The following is a 17,945-nucleotide window of genomic DNA, read 5'->3' as shown; positions in this document are numbered from 1 at the left end:
AACCTCGACCAAAAAAAACTAAATAGATGCAGCTTAGTTTTCAACCACCAATTTGGCAATTGGTATGGTTTGATGGTCAGTTTTCTGACTATGACAATTTTTTTTTTTTCAAAAAAAAAATATTTGGGTTGAAAAAAATAATTTAATACACTCATTTATTAAAAATACATAGTAAGAGTCACACTAATTCTTGAATATATCCAAATACATACAATTTAGATATATTCAAGAATTGACAAAAGAAGCTATAAGAAATTTCTCAGCTTGAGAGGATTGTAAGTCACCCTGTCACCGTTTGCCAAAGGACCGGACCGGGAAGGAGAAAAAAAATAAATAATTAACTCCACTATTCATCTCAAAATTAATTCTAACATTCTTACTTTTTTCATCACATTAATCAATTTTTACTACTATTTAAATAAATTTTTTCACGTTTTTATACAAAATATCCTTACTTTTTTTCTTACATCAATCAAATATGCTACAATTTTGGTCTACTTGTCCCCAAGATGTAGCTCAATCGGCTGGAATCACGCCTAATGAAGCGGAGGTTACTAGTTCGAATCTCTCTCTCCCCTCTTGTGCGGACATGTCAAAAAAAAAAAATTTCGGTCCACTTACTCAGGTCTACTCATTTGCCAAACATAGCACCTTTGTCAATGTGGCCACACTATTGTCATTTTTTTAAGAGGCATAATTAAAGTTTTCACACATTTTCTGTTGGGAAATTGATTAAAAAAAAATTGATGGAAGAATCTAACTAAAAAAACAATAAAAACCCATGAAGCTGATTGTGACTTTATAATTTTCCAATAAATAAAAATAGGATTGATTTCCAACCTTGTAAAAAGAATAAAACAAAAGTTGAGGGACTTGAAACAAACATAAATCCAGCAGCCTATAAAATACAAGAGATGGAGAGAGACAGAGAGAGAGGGGGCGAATTAAAAAGACAAAAATAGAAAATAACATTAAAAACCATTAAAAAAAAAAAAAGGGAAAAGAAAATTCCACCGCAAAGAGCCGCCGTGCCGGACGGTTACTAATACCTGCCCGAACCAACTATAGGAATGTACCACGTGGCTTCGAGATCCAGCGAGTAGTTGCTTGGACTACTCAGGCGAGAGTAGAGCAAATCGCGTCTCACGATAGCGGGAAAAGTCACGTTGACGTGCATTTTACTTCTTACCCCACCGAAAGCACGGTGGGCCCATATTCCATGCAACACAGCGGAAACTTCACTGATTCTCCTCCGCTTGATTTCTGCCCCCACTAACATTAACGGCGCAGATCCCATGATACTCCCTGACCCTATTCTATTTTCCACAGTATACTTCAAATTTTTTAAAATATTTTTAGTATAAAATATTTCCCAAGAAAAAGGAAATGTTCTCTCAATTATTTGCCTAATTGCCTCGTACTAGAAACTACCAAATGGACACGTCACACATCCCATAGCCAAAAAGAAAAGAATAAAAAAACAAAACAAAACGATTATGGAGTAGTCAAACCAGGTGGTCCGGTGTTTTTTCCTAAAACTCACCCTTCAAAACATTTTTTTTCTTTAGTTGGGTAATTTTGACATTTTAAATTAAAACATTACACTTCTAAGCTCTAAGTCATGTGCATAAATTTTTTTTTTTTTTTTTTTTTTAAATTTTAACGTCAAACCCTAACAGAATATGCCATTTAAAATGTAGGGTCGAACAAAACCTACTTGAACCCAAGCCGACTTGAACCGCTTGGGCGACCTAAAATTTGTAACAATTTTTTGAATTTCTCTCAAACTCAGGTCAATTTTGAAATTTATTTTGAAAAAAGACCTGAATATTAACCTGACATGACCTATAATAACAAAAAAATTACAAAACTTACATATTTGATATATACATATACAGCATAACAAATTATAAGTCTCCTAGCCTCATCAATACCATCCAATTCTAAAACTCCATATCCCATCTCTTCCTCTTTGCCACTTCTCTAAATTGCCTGATGCCCCTCCTTGTCGTAAATTTGGTCCAAGCTAGCGTAGTTAGCTCCTAAATAGAGTTAGGGCTTACAAAATTTGCCACCTGAAGCCCCTCCCCGTTGTAAATTTGCATTTTTGAAGATCACTAAGATACTGTTTGGCAAGAGCCCCTTACTATTTATCCAAAAAATTTAACTTTCAATACTCTTACTTTTTACATTATATCAATAACTTTTTAGTACTATTAAAATAATAATAAAAAATCAATACAAAACAATTTTTTTTTTCTTCACATTTTCATACCAAACATTTTTACTTTTTTCTTACATCAATCAATTTTTGCTATAGTTTCTATCCACTAGACAGTAACTGTCTAATGCCAAATGGAGCCTAAACATGTGGAGATCATCGACTTGACCCAACCCTACAAACTTAGGGTTCACGAACTCCATCAGCTTAAGCCCTTCATCTCGAGTTCGTAGATCCTACTCAACCTAACAGTAACCAGAATTAGAGCCACCTCAAGATTTATGACTACACATAAATTTACACAATTTGGCTTAGAGTAGTAATATATGGATGATTAGAGTTTTTTTAGAATTTTTCCAAATGTGATGTAGCATTTGAGAGAATTCTAGAAAAACTTTAATTCTCCTTATATCATTACTCTTCGGCCGAAGCTCGATAACAATTTTTCAATCTCAACCACCCTTGGTTCGAAATTCAAAAACAACCAAACTCCATCCCCTATTAAAGGAAAATAATAGTTGGAGGAAATGATAAGTAAATTATGGAAGTTAAGTGTATTTAAAAAAAAATAATAATAAAAAATAATAGAAATAATAAAAAAATAAAATGTTTTTTTTTTCTTTATTTTCCCAACAGTAATTACACCTATGCATCCATCTCTCTATCTATCCTTCTTAAGTACTGCCGTTCTCTCTGTGCGAACCAGAAAAAGCTGAGAGAGTTTAGCTTTTCCGAATCAGCACGTAAACCCTCAGATCTCTACGTGCAGAGCTTCAATTGCTCGTGCTATCCGATCCTGAATCAGCCTACCCCACGCTTCTCTCCCAGTTTCTCTTTCTCTCTCGCTAACTCAATTCCGATCCCGCCAGGTACGACAATCTGCACCTTTCATTTCACTGCATTGCTAGAGATTCACTCATAGTCTGTTTGGGTCCCCAGAAATCGTGGGAAAATTTATGGAGTCTTTTAGGAAGTTTTGGATTGAATCGGTTGCTCTGAGAAGTTTATTGTAAGTCTTGCTTAAGATTATTAGATTGTGTTGGAGTTTGTTTGAGCTCGATGATTTCGGATAGTGTGGGGTTTGATGCGTGTTCTTTGATTTATGGTGCACAAGATTTCGTTGATTTGAGTTTATATTATTCGTGGATTTTGCAAGTTTGATTTTCTAGATTAAAAGAATGAATTGAAGTTGGAAATTTTGGAGTCTGTGCATAAAGGTCAGCTTATTGGATTGTGACCCAGATCTTGAATTTTTGTAGCTAAGGTTTAATTGCATAGTTCGGATCTATATTTGTTAGATAGTCATTCATTTCGATTCAGAATCAGAGCTTTAAGGACTTGGGAATGTCATTGTTGGATCCAAAATTGATGATGATTAAGGTGGTTTGATAGATTTTTCTCTGAATTAATCAACATAATTCTCGACCCGATTGATTTTGCTGAAAATGTTACATCTTTGTAGCTGAATTCTCGTTATGTGTTGTCTCAATGTCTGAATTCTCAAATATACAGGATATCTATTGCTTTATATATATGTTTCAGTTCTGAAATGTTTAGATTTTTGCTACTTTTATTGTGCATATATTTTGGTCGCCTGAATTCAATCATTTAGCGATGATCGGAGGTGGTTTGGTGGATTGCTTAATTTGTTTGCATCTCATATATCATTGGTGCTGTTAGTAATGACTCTGATGGCTTGCGTTGTATATGTAGTGCTTTTTTGTCGTCGTTGTTTCAATCATGTGGAGGTTCAAACCATTTATGCAAAAAGAACCGACTGGTCTTGAAGGCCGCTCTATCGATGTTGGCAATCTTAAAATTCATGTCCGAAATGCCATTGCCGAAGGAGGGTTCTCTTGCGTCTATTTAGCTCGGGATGCTGTGAATGTCTCAAAGCAGTATGCTTTAAAGCACATAATTTGTAATGATGAGGAATCACTGGACCTGGTAATGAAAGAGATCTCAGTGATGAAGTCACTCAAAGGACATCCGAATGTTGTCACACTCTATGCGCATACCGTCCTGGATATGGGACGGAATAAGGAAGCACTCCTTGTGATGGAATTTTGTGAGAAGTCCCTTGTTAATGTGCTGGAGAGCAGAGGATCTGGGTTTTTTGATGAAAAACAGGTTCTCTCAATCTTTAGGGATGTGTGTAATGCTGTGTTTGCAATGCATTGTCAATCCCCGCCCATTGCACATAGGTAAGGATAATAACTAGGTGGCTTTAATGTTCAGTATTTGTCAGGTTTGAATCTTGCCAAGAAATGTTTGTGATTGGTTTATATTTCTTCATTTTATTTTTCAGAGACTTGAAAGCTGAGAATGTTCTGCTGGGGCCTGATGGCTTGTGGAAGTTGTGTGATTATGGAAGCACCTCTACCAATCACAAGCGCTTTGAGAAGCCTGAAGAAATGGGTATCGAAGAAGACAATATCAGGAAGCATACAACACCTGCTTACAGGTCCCCTGAGGTTGAACAAAGAACTTTGCTCTTATATAAGTTAAATTTATGATCTTTGGTGGTAAAGTTATTTGATTTCTGTCTTCCTCTTTTTATTGACTTAGATGTGGGATCTTTATCGGAGAGACCTTATAAATGAGAAGGTAGACATATGGGTAAGTCAAGGTGAAACTCATAATTCACATAAACAATGAGATAATTGATTTAAATGTGCATCTGGGAACTGATGTTTCTCTGTCACTTTGCAGGCTCTTGGGTGCCTCCTCTTTCGGATATGCTACTTCAAAAGTGCATTTGATGGAGAATCAAAGCTACAAATCTTGAATGGAAACTATCGCATTCCAGAGCTACCTAAATATACCTCCTCTGTTACGGACCTTATCAGAGACATGCTCCAAGCTTCACCAGAAAACAGACCAGACATCACGCAGGCAAGCGCTTTGCTTGATTGGCCATTCATCTCCATGAATTTAGGTTAGTTTTAGATCATCTTGTCCATGGTAATCTTAGGTGCATAGACTAACATTCGGCTTACTGATGCTGAGACATTTTGTTATGGTTGCAGGTGTGGTTTCGTGTTAATGACCAGCTACCTGCTAACTTACAGAAGTCTTTACCTGATAGGCCACCTGAAATGCAGTCTACGGACATACTTGAAGGTGAGGACATCAAAGGTGTATCTGTTAGCATGCAACTTTATTCTTCTTTGGTATCATTTATTAAATTTGGTTTCTAGCTCAGTGCTAAGCATGGCTGAGATTAATAAATTTTTTTTTTTGAGTGCTTAATATTGGAAAATGTTGTAAATGTCTAAGATTGCTTTCGGTTAAAGTGATATTGATATTCTATTGCAATTCAACAGGTGTTGTAAAGCCTGCAAATAAGGCACATCCAGTGCCTCGCAGAAGTCCACCACCACCACCTTCGTCTGTAGAACCAACTAGAAACACATCACAACCTTCATCCAGGACAGAGGGAGGTGGGGGGCAGCTTGGTGCATTCTGGTCCACGCAGCATGCCAAGGTCTCAGTTGCTGCTGAGGACAGGACAAGACCCAAATTCGATGAAGAACCAACAAGCCATAGCACATCAAAACACGACAGATTTCATATAGAGAACCATCCTTTACCTCGGAATACTAGCCCTGCAAAAGAGGCAAATATAGAAACTCATGCTGTTCGAAGAAATACACATGGTAAGTCACACAAGTCTGGTGATGGCCCTTCCAAGGACTTTGAGATGACGTTTTCTCAGAAGGATACAGACTACAGCACAGAGGGGAGGCCAAAACCATCAAAAACTGAGAGCACAGCTACTTTTCAAGATGCGGCTTTTAACACTTTTGTTGCTGAATTTGATACCAATAAGTTAAGTCCCGGCGGTAGTAATAGCAAATCAGGAAAAGATGAAGTATTAGAGGCTGAAGTGGAGATGCTGAAAGAGCAGCTGAAGCAATCTAACTTGGAGAAGGCTGAAATAACTTCCAAATTTGAAAAGCTGTCTGCCATTTGTCGATCTCAAAGGCAGGAGATACAGGAGCTGAAGCAAGCAGTTTCTGCTAGAACTCCATCACCAAATAAAGATGCTTTGAAAAATCAAACTTTGCCTGGAACTCGGCCTGTTGCGACTCCTTTGGTATCATATTATATGAATTGTCTTTGCTATTCTTATAACTTTCAGAATTGGATGGATTTTGCATCTATCATACCTGTTTTTTTTTTAAAAAAAAGTATTTGTTCTTATCACAGCATAGGGAGAAAATTGAAGCAACAGTTTGGGACCCAGAACAAGAAGAATCTGACTGGAATACTGCGAGCCCAGAGCCAAAGCCATGGAATGCATTTGCTGAGGAACCTACGTCACAGCAGCTTCTGTCAAAGGACAAGCCTACAAAATCTGTCAGGACAAGAAATGGTCACCCGAACAAGCAGGCTGCTCCAGTAAATACTGGTTTTGATACTTGGGGATTTGGAACAGAGAGTTTTTCTGCTGCCCCCACTACCAGCCATCAGATTCCAAGACCCGTCAGTGACGGATATAATTCACAGCGCATTGGTCAGGCAAAGATCACGGAGAGCAAGCCAGCTTCTCAACCTGCTGGATGGGCTGGTTTTTGACTTGAGCCATCTGGAAAAGCTATAAGGGAGGTATTTTGTGAGAACCCCGGCATCTTTCTTGGCACCCTTGGTCCAAAAAATGAGGGTAGAGAATTTATAAATGTATGGCTTATTGGGCTTGATTCGTGCTGTTCGAGTGCTTGTGTTTGTAGATCTTGCTATGCAGTGAAACATTGTCACATGTTATTGTGGACACTTACAATTGTATACTTTATGCATGTCTCAATTGCTGGGTTGAGAAAATAAGTCAGTCAGTGTGTTTGGTACTGGTGGTGGTTTTGGCACTTGGCAGGCTAGGAGATCCTTGGGTTCTTTTCATCTTGCTTGATTTAGATTTGCACTGGTGTAACAGATTCTTTAGTTGGACTGGACATTGCTGATAACAGTTTGTAATTATGTAAAAATCAATCCCTTTTGGGATATCTTGGGCCTCAGCCCTGCAGGAATGGTGGTTTTGGCCGTATTCCAATGGACTGTACCTTGAGTCTAGCAAGTCGAAAGCTTAAATAAGTTAAATCCCACATCCAATAGGATCAATAAGAGTGATTACATTTAGAATTCATAGCTGGCGCCGGTAAAAATGAGGTACAGTCCAATGGGGTACTCATTTTTCGTATGAAAATGGTGGGTAAAGGAAGAATCTCAAAGGCCCGTTTGGTAAACTTTTGAAAAACTTTTTTCACTTCTCAAATGCAAACAGAAAACAAACACATTAACAAACCATGATCGTGAGCTTATATATGAAAAATGAAATGCTACATTGAAGAGCATGAACTATATGCACGAATCATTTATATATTATTGGCTTATTTAAATATTTTGGGATCAAAAAGGAATGAATTCAATTTGATGATGAAACCTAGAAAGTAGAACAGTTTTTGTCCATCCATGTAGTGGTTGTGGTGGTGCAATTCTAAATGGTATTATAAAGTTTTTGATAGCTGGCCCTGTCTATGCCCTTTCACAAATTAAAAAACAAACCTGCCTAGAATGTATACACTGATTTTTTTATGTTTTTTTTTTTTTTTTTTTTTTTTTTTAATTCTAGTTTCCTTATGGCTTTGTGTGAAGTGCCATACATCGTATCCAGTTTCCTAGAGAAGGCAGAAGTTGTACGTAGCTGACAAAGCCAATGCATGTGAATGCTTCCCTTACTATTAGAGGCAACCCATCTCGCTAGGTTATGCACAGTCCAATTTGCACTGCAGTGAACTTTACGGATAAACCAAGTTGGGATGCAATTAAAAAGAAGCCAAGCTTCGGATATAAATGGTACTTCTAGACTATACTCAAGAGGATGGACTTGGTTGAGGAGCGTGGTGGTATGTTACAATCCTAAGTGTCCGACATAACTTAAGTGCAATCTTAAACACGCGTAAATAAGCAGTTGAGTATCATCTCATTGCAAGTCAGTTTTTAAGGGTGAGTTGTAGTTGAAATTTGTATCATATTTCCTTCTGAGACTTGTTCTTGTGTGCCTCCCCCTCCTCCCCAGCCACTTCTTTCTTTGCCCAACATACTGTGAAGAATTTGAATTCCCTTAAGTTATCCCAAGCTCCCTCGTCAAATCTAGATATCAATACTGTCGGTAGTGAAGACATGATACTATACCCATACATTTGTTTATCTGCACTGAAATGTATCATATCGGGTTCAGATACATTGATTCATTAGATTTTTAACTTGTTTGTGCTCAAAAGTCTACTCTCTACTCAGCATCCACAAATTCAACAAATATGACTAAGGTTTAACCAGTAAGCGAGCCGTTTAAATTTCTTGTGCAGCTGCAAATGCGTTTTATTTTTTATTTTTTCATTTAGAGCCAATCTAATCCAGATACTTGAATCTTTTGTAGACTCTTCAATAGATTTGGTCTTTTTAAACCCATTGACAGTTGCAATGGCATTAAAAAATTTCGTTAGGAACATGTCAACAGAAAGCGATGATGAAGGAAATATTATATCATTGTCTCTTCAAATATCAAAAGGTCAGCTTGGAAGGAAAAAGGCCCTGTTGAACAGAGCAAAAGAAGGCCTTATAAGCAACATGGTTGCCTCGGTACCTAGAATGGTCTATGTTAAACAAGAATCTTTTTAATTATATATATGTGTGTGTGTGTGTGTTTAATATCCTAATAAACAAGATTCGGATGGATTTAGGAAGAATTGAGTCCAAGTACAGATTCCTGTATTTCATTGTCATACTCCTTTAGACGCTAAGGAACACCCTATTTTTTTTATTTTTTATTTTTTTAAAAAAAAAAAACTAGGTGCAACTTATATAGTCATCTTAAAATTATGTTAGGGACACACTATTATACAAGCAAAAACAGATTTCCCCAAAAATAATGCAGACAAAAGTTTTCCCAAAAAAGTAAAACTTACAAGATAATGAGCACTTATTGGCTTGCCAATCATCATAACTTTCACCTTTGATACAAAAACTGGAATGAGCATTACTAGGTTGCCTGTTTGTACTGACCCTTTTAAAAGATGTTTGGGGCTTTGGGTGTCTTAAAGGTCACTTGTACCTTTCCTTCTTGGAATGTTTGAAAAGCAACATGAAAGCATGAAGTTTTTTGCATTACTTATTATTGAAGCTCTTCACATTAGTAACAGAGAAGGAATGCCCTTTCTATAAGTAACAGAATTCAGGATGTAGTTTGTTGCCATTTCTGTAAGTGTTGTTACTCTGCTTATATTCTAGATGAAAAAAAAAAGATAGTTTAGTTAGTGCATATCTGACTGTCAATCCAAAAGGTAAACAAACTTGACAAAGCAAATTTGCTGCTGGTGGCAGAAGCAGAACTTCTTGTTCTTGTAGTTTTTTTTATATATGTTCTTGTTCTTGTAGTTGTTAATTAGGTATATGCACTTCGATTTACTGTAAATGAATATGCAGAGTGACAAGGTCCAAGAACAGAACTATAAGCTGTTGAATGATGATTATTTCAATGTGCTTAGAGATTTTCCTGAAATGTTTTCGCCACAACCACCTTCAGACGTTGGACTTCACCTCCATTCTCAGGGAGGCTCAAGTTCAACCAAGCTGAATCTTGGAAATGCTAGTATAACTAGCATCACATCTAGCTATGCAGGATCAACTTCCTCTTTTAGTACAACTGAACAGTGCATGTCTTTACCACGAGCAGGTTGTCATGGCCATACCTTATCTGCATGCTCTCAACTAAACAGCCTCGATCTTCAAGCAGGAAACAATTTGAAACTTTCCTTCGAATACAATCAAAATCTCAGATCTTCTACAAAGTTGTTTCAGATCCTATATAGTGATTTGCCAGGGAGTCACCTCTTTGAACTCCTGCAGAACTCAGCTGAATTAGATAACACCATGCAATGGAGGCCAACCTATATAAGTTTTGAGGGTAACCAGTTGAACGAGGTGAGTTCATTCATCTTTCTTTTATGCTGTGTTCTCCATTACGAATCTTGATGTAGGGGACTAGTTTGATTGAAGATTCGTTTTTCCTTTTTGTAACAGGCTAGCTTTAATCCATACAGCTCTCAACTTCCAAAACCAATCTCCTTCTTTCACCCAGAGAAGCAACCTCCTAATTCTCCTTATGGGATCTCTGTCACTCAGAATAATTCTGTTTTATCAAGGTCAGGAACTTCGAGTAAAACACGCATTAGGTGGACACAAGATCTTCACAAGCGATTTGTTGAATGCGTAAATCGTCTTGGGGGTGCCGACAGTAAGTGTTACATCATATGTTTAAGGCAAAGAGATGTTTGCTGACTGATAGGTTATTTGTCCGATGATTGCAGAGGCAACTCCAAAGGAAATCTTTAAGCTGATGGAAATCAGTGGATTAACCATCTTGCAAGTTAAAAGTCACTTGCAGGTTTAATGTCCAAAAACTAACTTGATTATTAGTTCCCATTTTCCAACATTTTGAGTCAAATTTTTTCTTCCTTTTCCCAGAAATATCGAACTGCTAGATACATTCCAGAATCTACAGGTGTGTTCTTTCCAAACGTTTACTTGGTTTATAAATTTATTTCCTTTGAACTTTGTTTTTGTGCTCATTGTTAATTTTGGGGAGTACATACTACTCCCCAAACCTTCTATTCCCAGAGAGTGGAACTCCTTGATCTTCACATACAAATAGCATCAAATTCTCAGCATGTCTCTTATCCTTAAGTAATCTTTTGTAGGTTTAAATCAATATTGAATGAGTCAATTTTCACATGTCTCTATGAATCCATCCATTTGCTGATAGCATATGTATAGATTCATTTTTTTTCTTTCTTTCTTTCTACTACATAACAAATAGGCACTTCTAGTCTTTGTTATTATTATTATTATTATTATTATTATTTAACTTCAATCTTTATGAGTTGAGCTAGGCTGCTGTTTCAGGGTTTGAATTTTTAGTCAATAAAATTTCTTTAAGATTCTAATAGGTTGAACAAAATTCATTCAAAAAAAAAAAAAAAGCACATTCAAGATTCTAATAGGTTGCAGAGCCAGTTAATACTAGAAAACATACTTCTGAAATATCCAAATTCTGTAATTTCTCCCCATTACATATGAAAATTGTAAAAGCTCCTCACACCTGCTGAACAAGATCAGCCACTGAACTGCACAAATTCCATATTGTTCTGCATTTAGGGTTTTTATTCAAAATTGCCAGATATCTTAGGGTGAATAACAACCACATCTTGGAGTGTAAGAATACAATTACATGATATAATGCAAAACTGTTTTCTTTGGAAAAAATTGATGAGATTGTGCCTTGTAAACTGTTTCCTCTTTTTCATTATTTGCTTATAGGATATAACAAATTTTATCTGTCATTATGTACACCTATGTAATTAACATCTTGCAAGTGTCTTTGAAATGCGTTCCAGATTACTTGCCTGGCACTAATTTTAGTTCTTTGGGTCCTTGTATTGCAAAGATCATTGTGATGCTTTTTTTTAAGCAGAACATCTAGCTCTTAAACTTCTTAATGTGTAGTTTTAGGTGTTTGATAACAATAATTGGTTTCTTCATTCCTCTTCATCTTTAGCTAATTGTCTCATGCTCAAAAATGTCATAATTCTCTGTTAACTAAGAAGGCACTATGGCCTTGTTTGGCAAAAGGGTTGTAGTTGGCCTAAATACTATTCATCACCATTTTCTAAAAAAATCAACATCAAAACATTCAAACTTTTTCACTTTTTATTATTATTCAAATAAAAAAATCACTACAAAACAAAATTTTTTCACTTTTTCATACCACATTTTTATTTTTTTCTACCAAACATTCTTATATTTTTTTTCACATCAATTTACATCAACTACAATGTCTAGGCCAACCCATTTACCAAACACCACCATGTGTTTCATATGCAGGGAAATCTGACAAGAGATTCCACATGAATCCAGTGACACAGTTTGATCCCAAAACGTAAGTCATCATCAAAGTAAACAATAAGAACAAAAAATTATCCTCATTCTTGATTGATAGGAGAGAGAGTGTGTGTATACATGGTTCCTTCAGCTGTGTATATGCATCAAAATTTTCACTGATATCTAAAAATCATCTTGGTCCTTGATCCCAACAGAGGCACGCAGATAGCAGAAGCTTTGAGGCTGCAACTAGAGGTCCAGAAATGCCTACACCAACAATTGGAGGTTTGGGACTTTTTCTCGATGTGATGCAAGCATTGATATTATCTGCATATCTCAGCAATTGTTGGATTCTTCTCCATTCAGGTTCAAAAAGATATACAGTTAAGGATTGAAGAACAAGGGAGGCAGCTTAAAAAGATGTTAGACGGGCAGCTAACAACCAATGAGACTTTTGTCCAATCCCATGCCTTTGAATTGACATCCTGGGATCAAATGTCTTCAATGACTTTACAGTATCCTTCTCATAGCAGTAAAGAAACACAGTAAATTGTAAGGGAGAGGGGAGGACATAATGCCAAAGAGCATATAGGAAACAAAAATGGCGCGCAATATGCCGAAGTCACAGCTAAAAAAGATGATATATACTGATAGTAGCTCAACATTGCCACGTCGAACCAAGAGGGCTCATCAGCCCAACCCAAAATACTTGGCTCTTGAGAATGATACAGCTAAGCAAGGAGCAAGGGGTTACGTGGATAAGCAAGAGAATGATACAGCTAAGCAAGGAGCAAGGGGTTACGTGGATAAGCAAGAGGAGATAGCAGCCCAAGGTGTCAACATACAGGAAGTCGGTGTGCAGTAGCTAGAGTCCTAATTCTACTTTACTTTGTAGTAGTAATCCTAAGTCTAGACGTAATAGTTTTACTTCTACAATTAGGACTAGTTTTACAAGTAAGTCTTACAGTAGTCGGTTATTAAGTAGTATAAATAAGAGGTCTTTGTAAAGAACAAGGCATTGAGAATTATTAAGCTAAAGCTTATTTGTGGTTTATCTCCAGCCCCAATTGGAGTATTTGTGGTCTCTCCTACCCGAAAGGAGCTATTATATCTAGCATATTTTTGTTCTCTGTTGTTGGGTTCCATCAACTTGGTATCAGAGCTATGTCGACCAATAAGGAGCGTATTGAGAAACTAGAAGCTGATATTCTTGAGCTGAAGGAAGGAATGCAAAAGATGGCTACGGAGTCGCAAATCCAGGCATCTTTCCGTGAGATTAAGGAATTAATCTCCCAATCGGCATTGAAGGACAATAATGAGAAGGGTTCAACGTCTCACTCACCAGAAGGGAATGTTGGCCATTCTAGTGGGCCCAAGGTGACGAGTGGGGATAACCATTCATACATGCCGCGCCCAACCAAGTTGGATTTTCCTCGATATTCAGGAGATGATCCTACGGTTTGGTTGGATCGGGTGACGCAGTATTTTGACTACCAACGGACACCTGATGATCAAAGAGTAAGATTGGCGGCCTTTCACTTAGAAGGGGAAGCCAACCAATGGTGGCAATGGATGAAGAATGTGTATAGGGATGAACAACTTGCTATTACATGGGAAGGGTTCGAAAAGGAGATAATGATTCGTTTCGGTCCCACCGAAATAGAGGATTATGACGAGGCGTTATCAAGAATTCAACAACATGGGACGTTGAGAGAATATCAACGTGACTTTGAAAGATTAGCCAACAGAGTGGTTGGATGGCCTCAGAAGGCTCTTGTGGGAACCTTTCTTGGAGGGTTGAAGGACGAGATTGTGGATGTAGTTCGAATGTTTAAACCGCGAACTCTTCGTGATGCATTTGAGCTTGCCCGTATGAAGGATGACACAATTAATAAACACAGAAAGCATCAAAAAGGTGAGACACGACCTGCTCCTTTTACCAAACCTTCACATGTACCAAAGGCAACAAATCCAAGTTCTATGGCAAACACCAATTCACGATTCAACTCAACATCCAAGAAACTCTCTTGGGAAGAGATGCAAAAAAGAAGGGAGAAAGGACTTTGCTTTAGTTGTAATGAAAAATTTACTCCGGGCCATAGATGTCAAGTTCCGCAGTCGTTTTTTATTGAAGCATATATACCAAATTCAGCGTTGGAAAACCATGATGCCGATGAGGAAGAGCTAGGCGATGAGTTGCTCAAAATTGACGAGGGACCATTAATCTCTCTCCATGCAATTTCAGGATGTACTGGGCCAAAGACCATGCGAGTGAAAGCCATGGTGGGTCAACGTGAGTTGATTATTTTGATTGATAGTGGGTCAACCCACAACTTTGTGGATCAAAAGCTTGCTCAAGCCCTCCATCTAGCTGTTACACCCATTGAAGAATTCATGGTCAAGGTGGCAAATGGGGAACGACTAGCCTGCAAGGAAAGGTATGATAATGTGTCAATCAAAATACAAGATTTTAAATTCTCTACCACATTATTTTCCTTACCATTGCATGGACTAGATATAGTATTGGGCATCCAATGGCTTGAAAAGCTTGGGCCCATGGTATGCAACTGGAAGGATATGACCATGGAATTCAAAATAAATAATCGTTCACTTACTCTGGCTGCCTATTCAACGGTCCCTACTCGAGAGGTTAACATGCAAGTCCTAGAACGTGAAATACAAGCTGGGGCAACATTGTTTGCTATTTGTCCTAAGGAGGGTCAAACTGCCACCAGAATCGTGGGACCTCCAGACTTGACAATCATGCTTAAGGAGTTTGGTCATTTAATGGAGGAATCAAAGGAGTTGCCGCCACCAAGAGAATTTGACCATCGAATTCCCATGAAGGAGGGAGCAATGCCGGTCAACGTGAGGCCTTACCGCTATGCCCACTTTCAAAAAAATGAAATTGAGCGGCAGGTAGCAGAGATGCTAAACACAGGCCTTATTCGTCCAAGCACAAGTCCGTTCTCTTCGCCAATCTTGCTAGTGAAAAAGAAAGATGGATCGTGGCGTTTTTGTACGGACTATCGGGCGTTGAATGCAGTAACCATTAAGGATCGGTTCCCAATTCCCACGGTCGATGACATGCTAGATGAGTTGCACGGGGCTATGTATTTTACTAAATTGGATCTGCGTGCGGGCTATCACCAAGTTCGAGTGCATCCCGACGACATCCATAAAACAGCATTCCGAACCCATAGCGGTCATTATGAATACTTAGTGATGCCATTTGGGTTATGTAATGCCCCATCCACATTTCAAGCTGCCATGAATGAGGTATTTAGACCTTACTTGAGAAAATTCTTGTTGGTATTCTTTGACGATATATTGGTCTATAGCAGAAAGTGGGAGGAACATCTGTTTCACCTGAGAATAGTCTTTCAAATTCTAAGTGAAAGGAAGTTCTTTGTGAAGCCTTCTAAATGTGTTTTTGGAGCACGAGAAGTGGATTATTTGGGTCACATTATTTCTCACGAAGGAGTGCGGGTGGATAATCGGAAGATAGAAGCAATGCAGTCATGGCCCAAGCCAAAAACCATCACAGAGCTTCGAGGGTTTTTGGGTCTTACTGGATATTACCGCAAATTTGTGCAAAATTATGGGCTCATAGCCGAACCCTTAACTAACCTTCTTAAAAAGGGGAATTTTCTGTGGAACCCAAAGGCAGAACAGGCTTTTGAAGAACTGAAACGAGCCATGATCACAACACCAGTTCTAGCTCTACCTAATTTTTCTGAGATTTTTGTTATAGAAACGGATGCATCAGATTATGGAATTGGAGCAGTTTTGGGTCAAAAGGGACGTCCTATTGCGTTCCTAAGTAAAGCCCTTGGCCCATCCAAAAAGAATTGGTCTGTATACTCTAAAGAAATGTTAGCTATTACAGAGGCAATCAAGTTGTGGCGATCATATTTATTGGGCCAACGATTTCAGATTCTAACAGATCAAAAAAGCTTGAAGTTTCTATTAGAACAACGTGTTGTTACCCCGGAACAGCAAAAGTGGGTCTCAAAACTAGTGGGCTTTGAATATGAGATTATTTATCGGCCAGGGAAGACCAATGCGGTAGCAGATGCATTATCGCGAAGGGTTGACAGCCCTATGTTACATACCTTACACGATGCTATGTGTGAAGGTATTTCAGCACCTCAATTTAGCATATGGGATGACTTAAAAGAGGCAAATACACGTGACCCATACCTGGTAGCATTGCACCAGAAACTCGCAAGTCAACCTGAGAGCATGGCTAATTACATGGCAAAAGAAGGTTTGATGTATTTTAAAGGGCGACTTGTCATTTCCCCAACATCAATTCTCAGACAACATCTACTTCGAGAGTTTCACGACTCAAAAATGGCCGGACATTCGGGAGTGTTACGAACATTAAAGAGGTTAACCCAGAATTTTTACTGGGAGTCCATGAAGAAAGATGTACAAAACTATGTCGCTGCTTGTGATATCTGTCAGCGGAATAAATATGAAGCAAAATCACCCTCGGGCCTTCTCCAGCCATTACCAATTCCTAATCAGATATGGGAGGATATCAGTCTTGATTTTATTGATGGCTTGCCCATGTCTGCTGGAAAAAATTCAATCTTAGTGGTTGTCGATCGTTTGACAAAGTATGCTCATTTTTTTGCATTAGCCCACCCATATTCTGCCAAAACGGTTGCAGAAGTGTTTGTAACTGGGGTTATGAAGCTACATGGGATACCGAGATCCATTGTAAGTGATCGTGATCCCATATTTATCAGTTCTTTTTGGAGGGAATTTTTTAAGTTGCAGGGGACGGAATTAAAAACTAGTTCCGCATATCATCCGCAAACTGACGGCCAAACGGAAGTCATTAATCGTTGTCTTGAACAATACTTGCGGTGTTTCACCAATCAACATCCCAAACAATGGAAGTCATTCTTAGCCTGGGCAGAATATTGGTACAATACCACATACCACCAGTCAACCGGGACTACACCATTTCAGGCTCTCTACGGACGGCCACCGCCACGATTGATTAATTATGTGGGAGAATCTTCGTTAGTAAGTGAAGTTGATCAGAATTTACAAACTAGAGATGCAGTGTTACGGAATCTCAAACAACACCTATATCATGCCAATAATAGAATGAAACAGTATGCAGATGCCCATCGCAGAGAGGTCAAGTTGCAGGTTGGTGAATGGGTGTATTTGAAGTTGCAACCCTATCGCCAAAGCAGCCTATTCAGACGTGCTTATCAAAAGTTGGCTAGTAAGTACTTTGGGCCATTTCAGGTGTTAGAAGAAGTGGGTGCCGTGGCCTATAGACTTGCCCTACCAGATGATTCTAAAGTGCATCCAGTCTTTCATGTCTCACTCCTAAAGAGGAAGATTGGGGATTCTCACATAGCTTCATCTATTTTGCCTCCATTTTCAGAAGACAACAACCCAATCATCGAACCGCTACACTTCTTGGATTTTAGGTGGGTTAAACGAGGAGCTAAATTTGTTACGGAAGCACTAGTTCAATGGAAGTATTTGGCACCTGAAGACGCAACATGGGAGGAGGTTGAGCAGCTGCAGCAACAATTTCCTTTGGTTAACCTTGCGGACAAGGTTCCACTTCAAGGGGGGGCGAATGATAGTAGCTCAACATTGCCACGTCGAACCAAGAGGGCTCATCAGCCCAACCCAAAATACTTGGCTCTTGAGAATGATACAGCTAAGCAAGGAGCAAGGGGTTACGTGGATAAGCAAGAGAATGATACAGCTAAGCAAGGAGCAAGGGGTTACGTGGATAAGCAAGAGGAGA

General features: G+C 38.4%; 2 protein-coding genes across 2 annotated transcripts; both read left to right on the top strand.

The window, feature by feature from the left end:
- Positions 1-2,897: 2,897 nt before the first annotated feature.
- Positions 2,898-7,048, top strand: LOC132162149 (Protein kinase superfamily protein). Its single transcript, XM_059572414.2, has 8 exons — positions 2,898-3,090; positions 3,935-4,425; positions 4,530-4,695; positions 4,790-4,840; positions 4,934-5,116; positions 5,251-5,344; positions 5,548-6,320; positions 6,434-7,048. Exons 2-8 carry the CDS (start codon positions 3,962-3,964, stop codon positions 6,800-6,802), a joined length of 2,100 nt encoding a protein of 699 aa, XP_059428397.2. The 5' UTR covers positions 2,898-3,090; positions 3,935-3,961; the 3' UTR covers positions 6,803-7,048.
- Positions 7,049-9,691: 2,643 nt separating this feature from the next.
- On the top strand, positions 9,692-12,778 carry LOC132173793 (myb family transcription factor PHL5-like). Its single transcript, XM_088513943.1, has 7 exons — positions 9,692-10,201; positions 10,301-10,514; positions 10,588-10,664; positions 10,745-10,781; positions 12,161-12,215; positions 12,373-12,442; positions 12,524-12,778. The coding sequence occupies exons 1-7, from the start codon at positions 9,692-9,694 to the stop codon at positions 12,704-12,706; spliced, it is 1,146 nt and encodes a 381-aa protein (XP_088370069.1). The 3' UTR covers positions 12,707-12,778.
- Positions 12,779-17,945: the final 5,167 nt, after the last annotated feature.

Source organism: Corylus avellana, chromosome 2 (assembly GCF_965113065.1).
Source record: "Corylus avellana chromosome 2, dhCorAvel1.hap1.2, whole genome shotgun sequence".
NCBI classification, from domain to species: domain Eukaryota; kingdom Viridiplantae; phylum Streptophyta; class Magnoliopsida; order Fagales; family Betulaceae; genus Corylus; species Corylus avellana.
The sequence above is the reverse complement of the archived record's forward strand: the minus strand, read 5'-3'. Positions and strand labels throughout refer to the sequence as shown.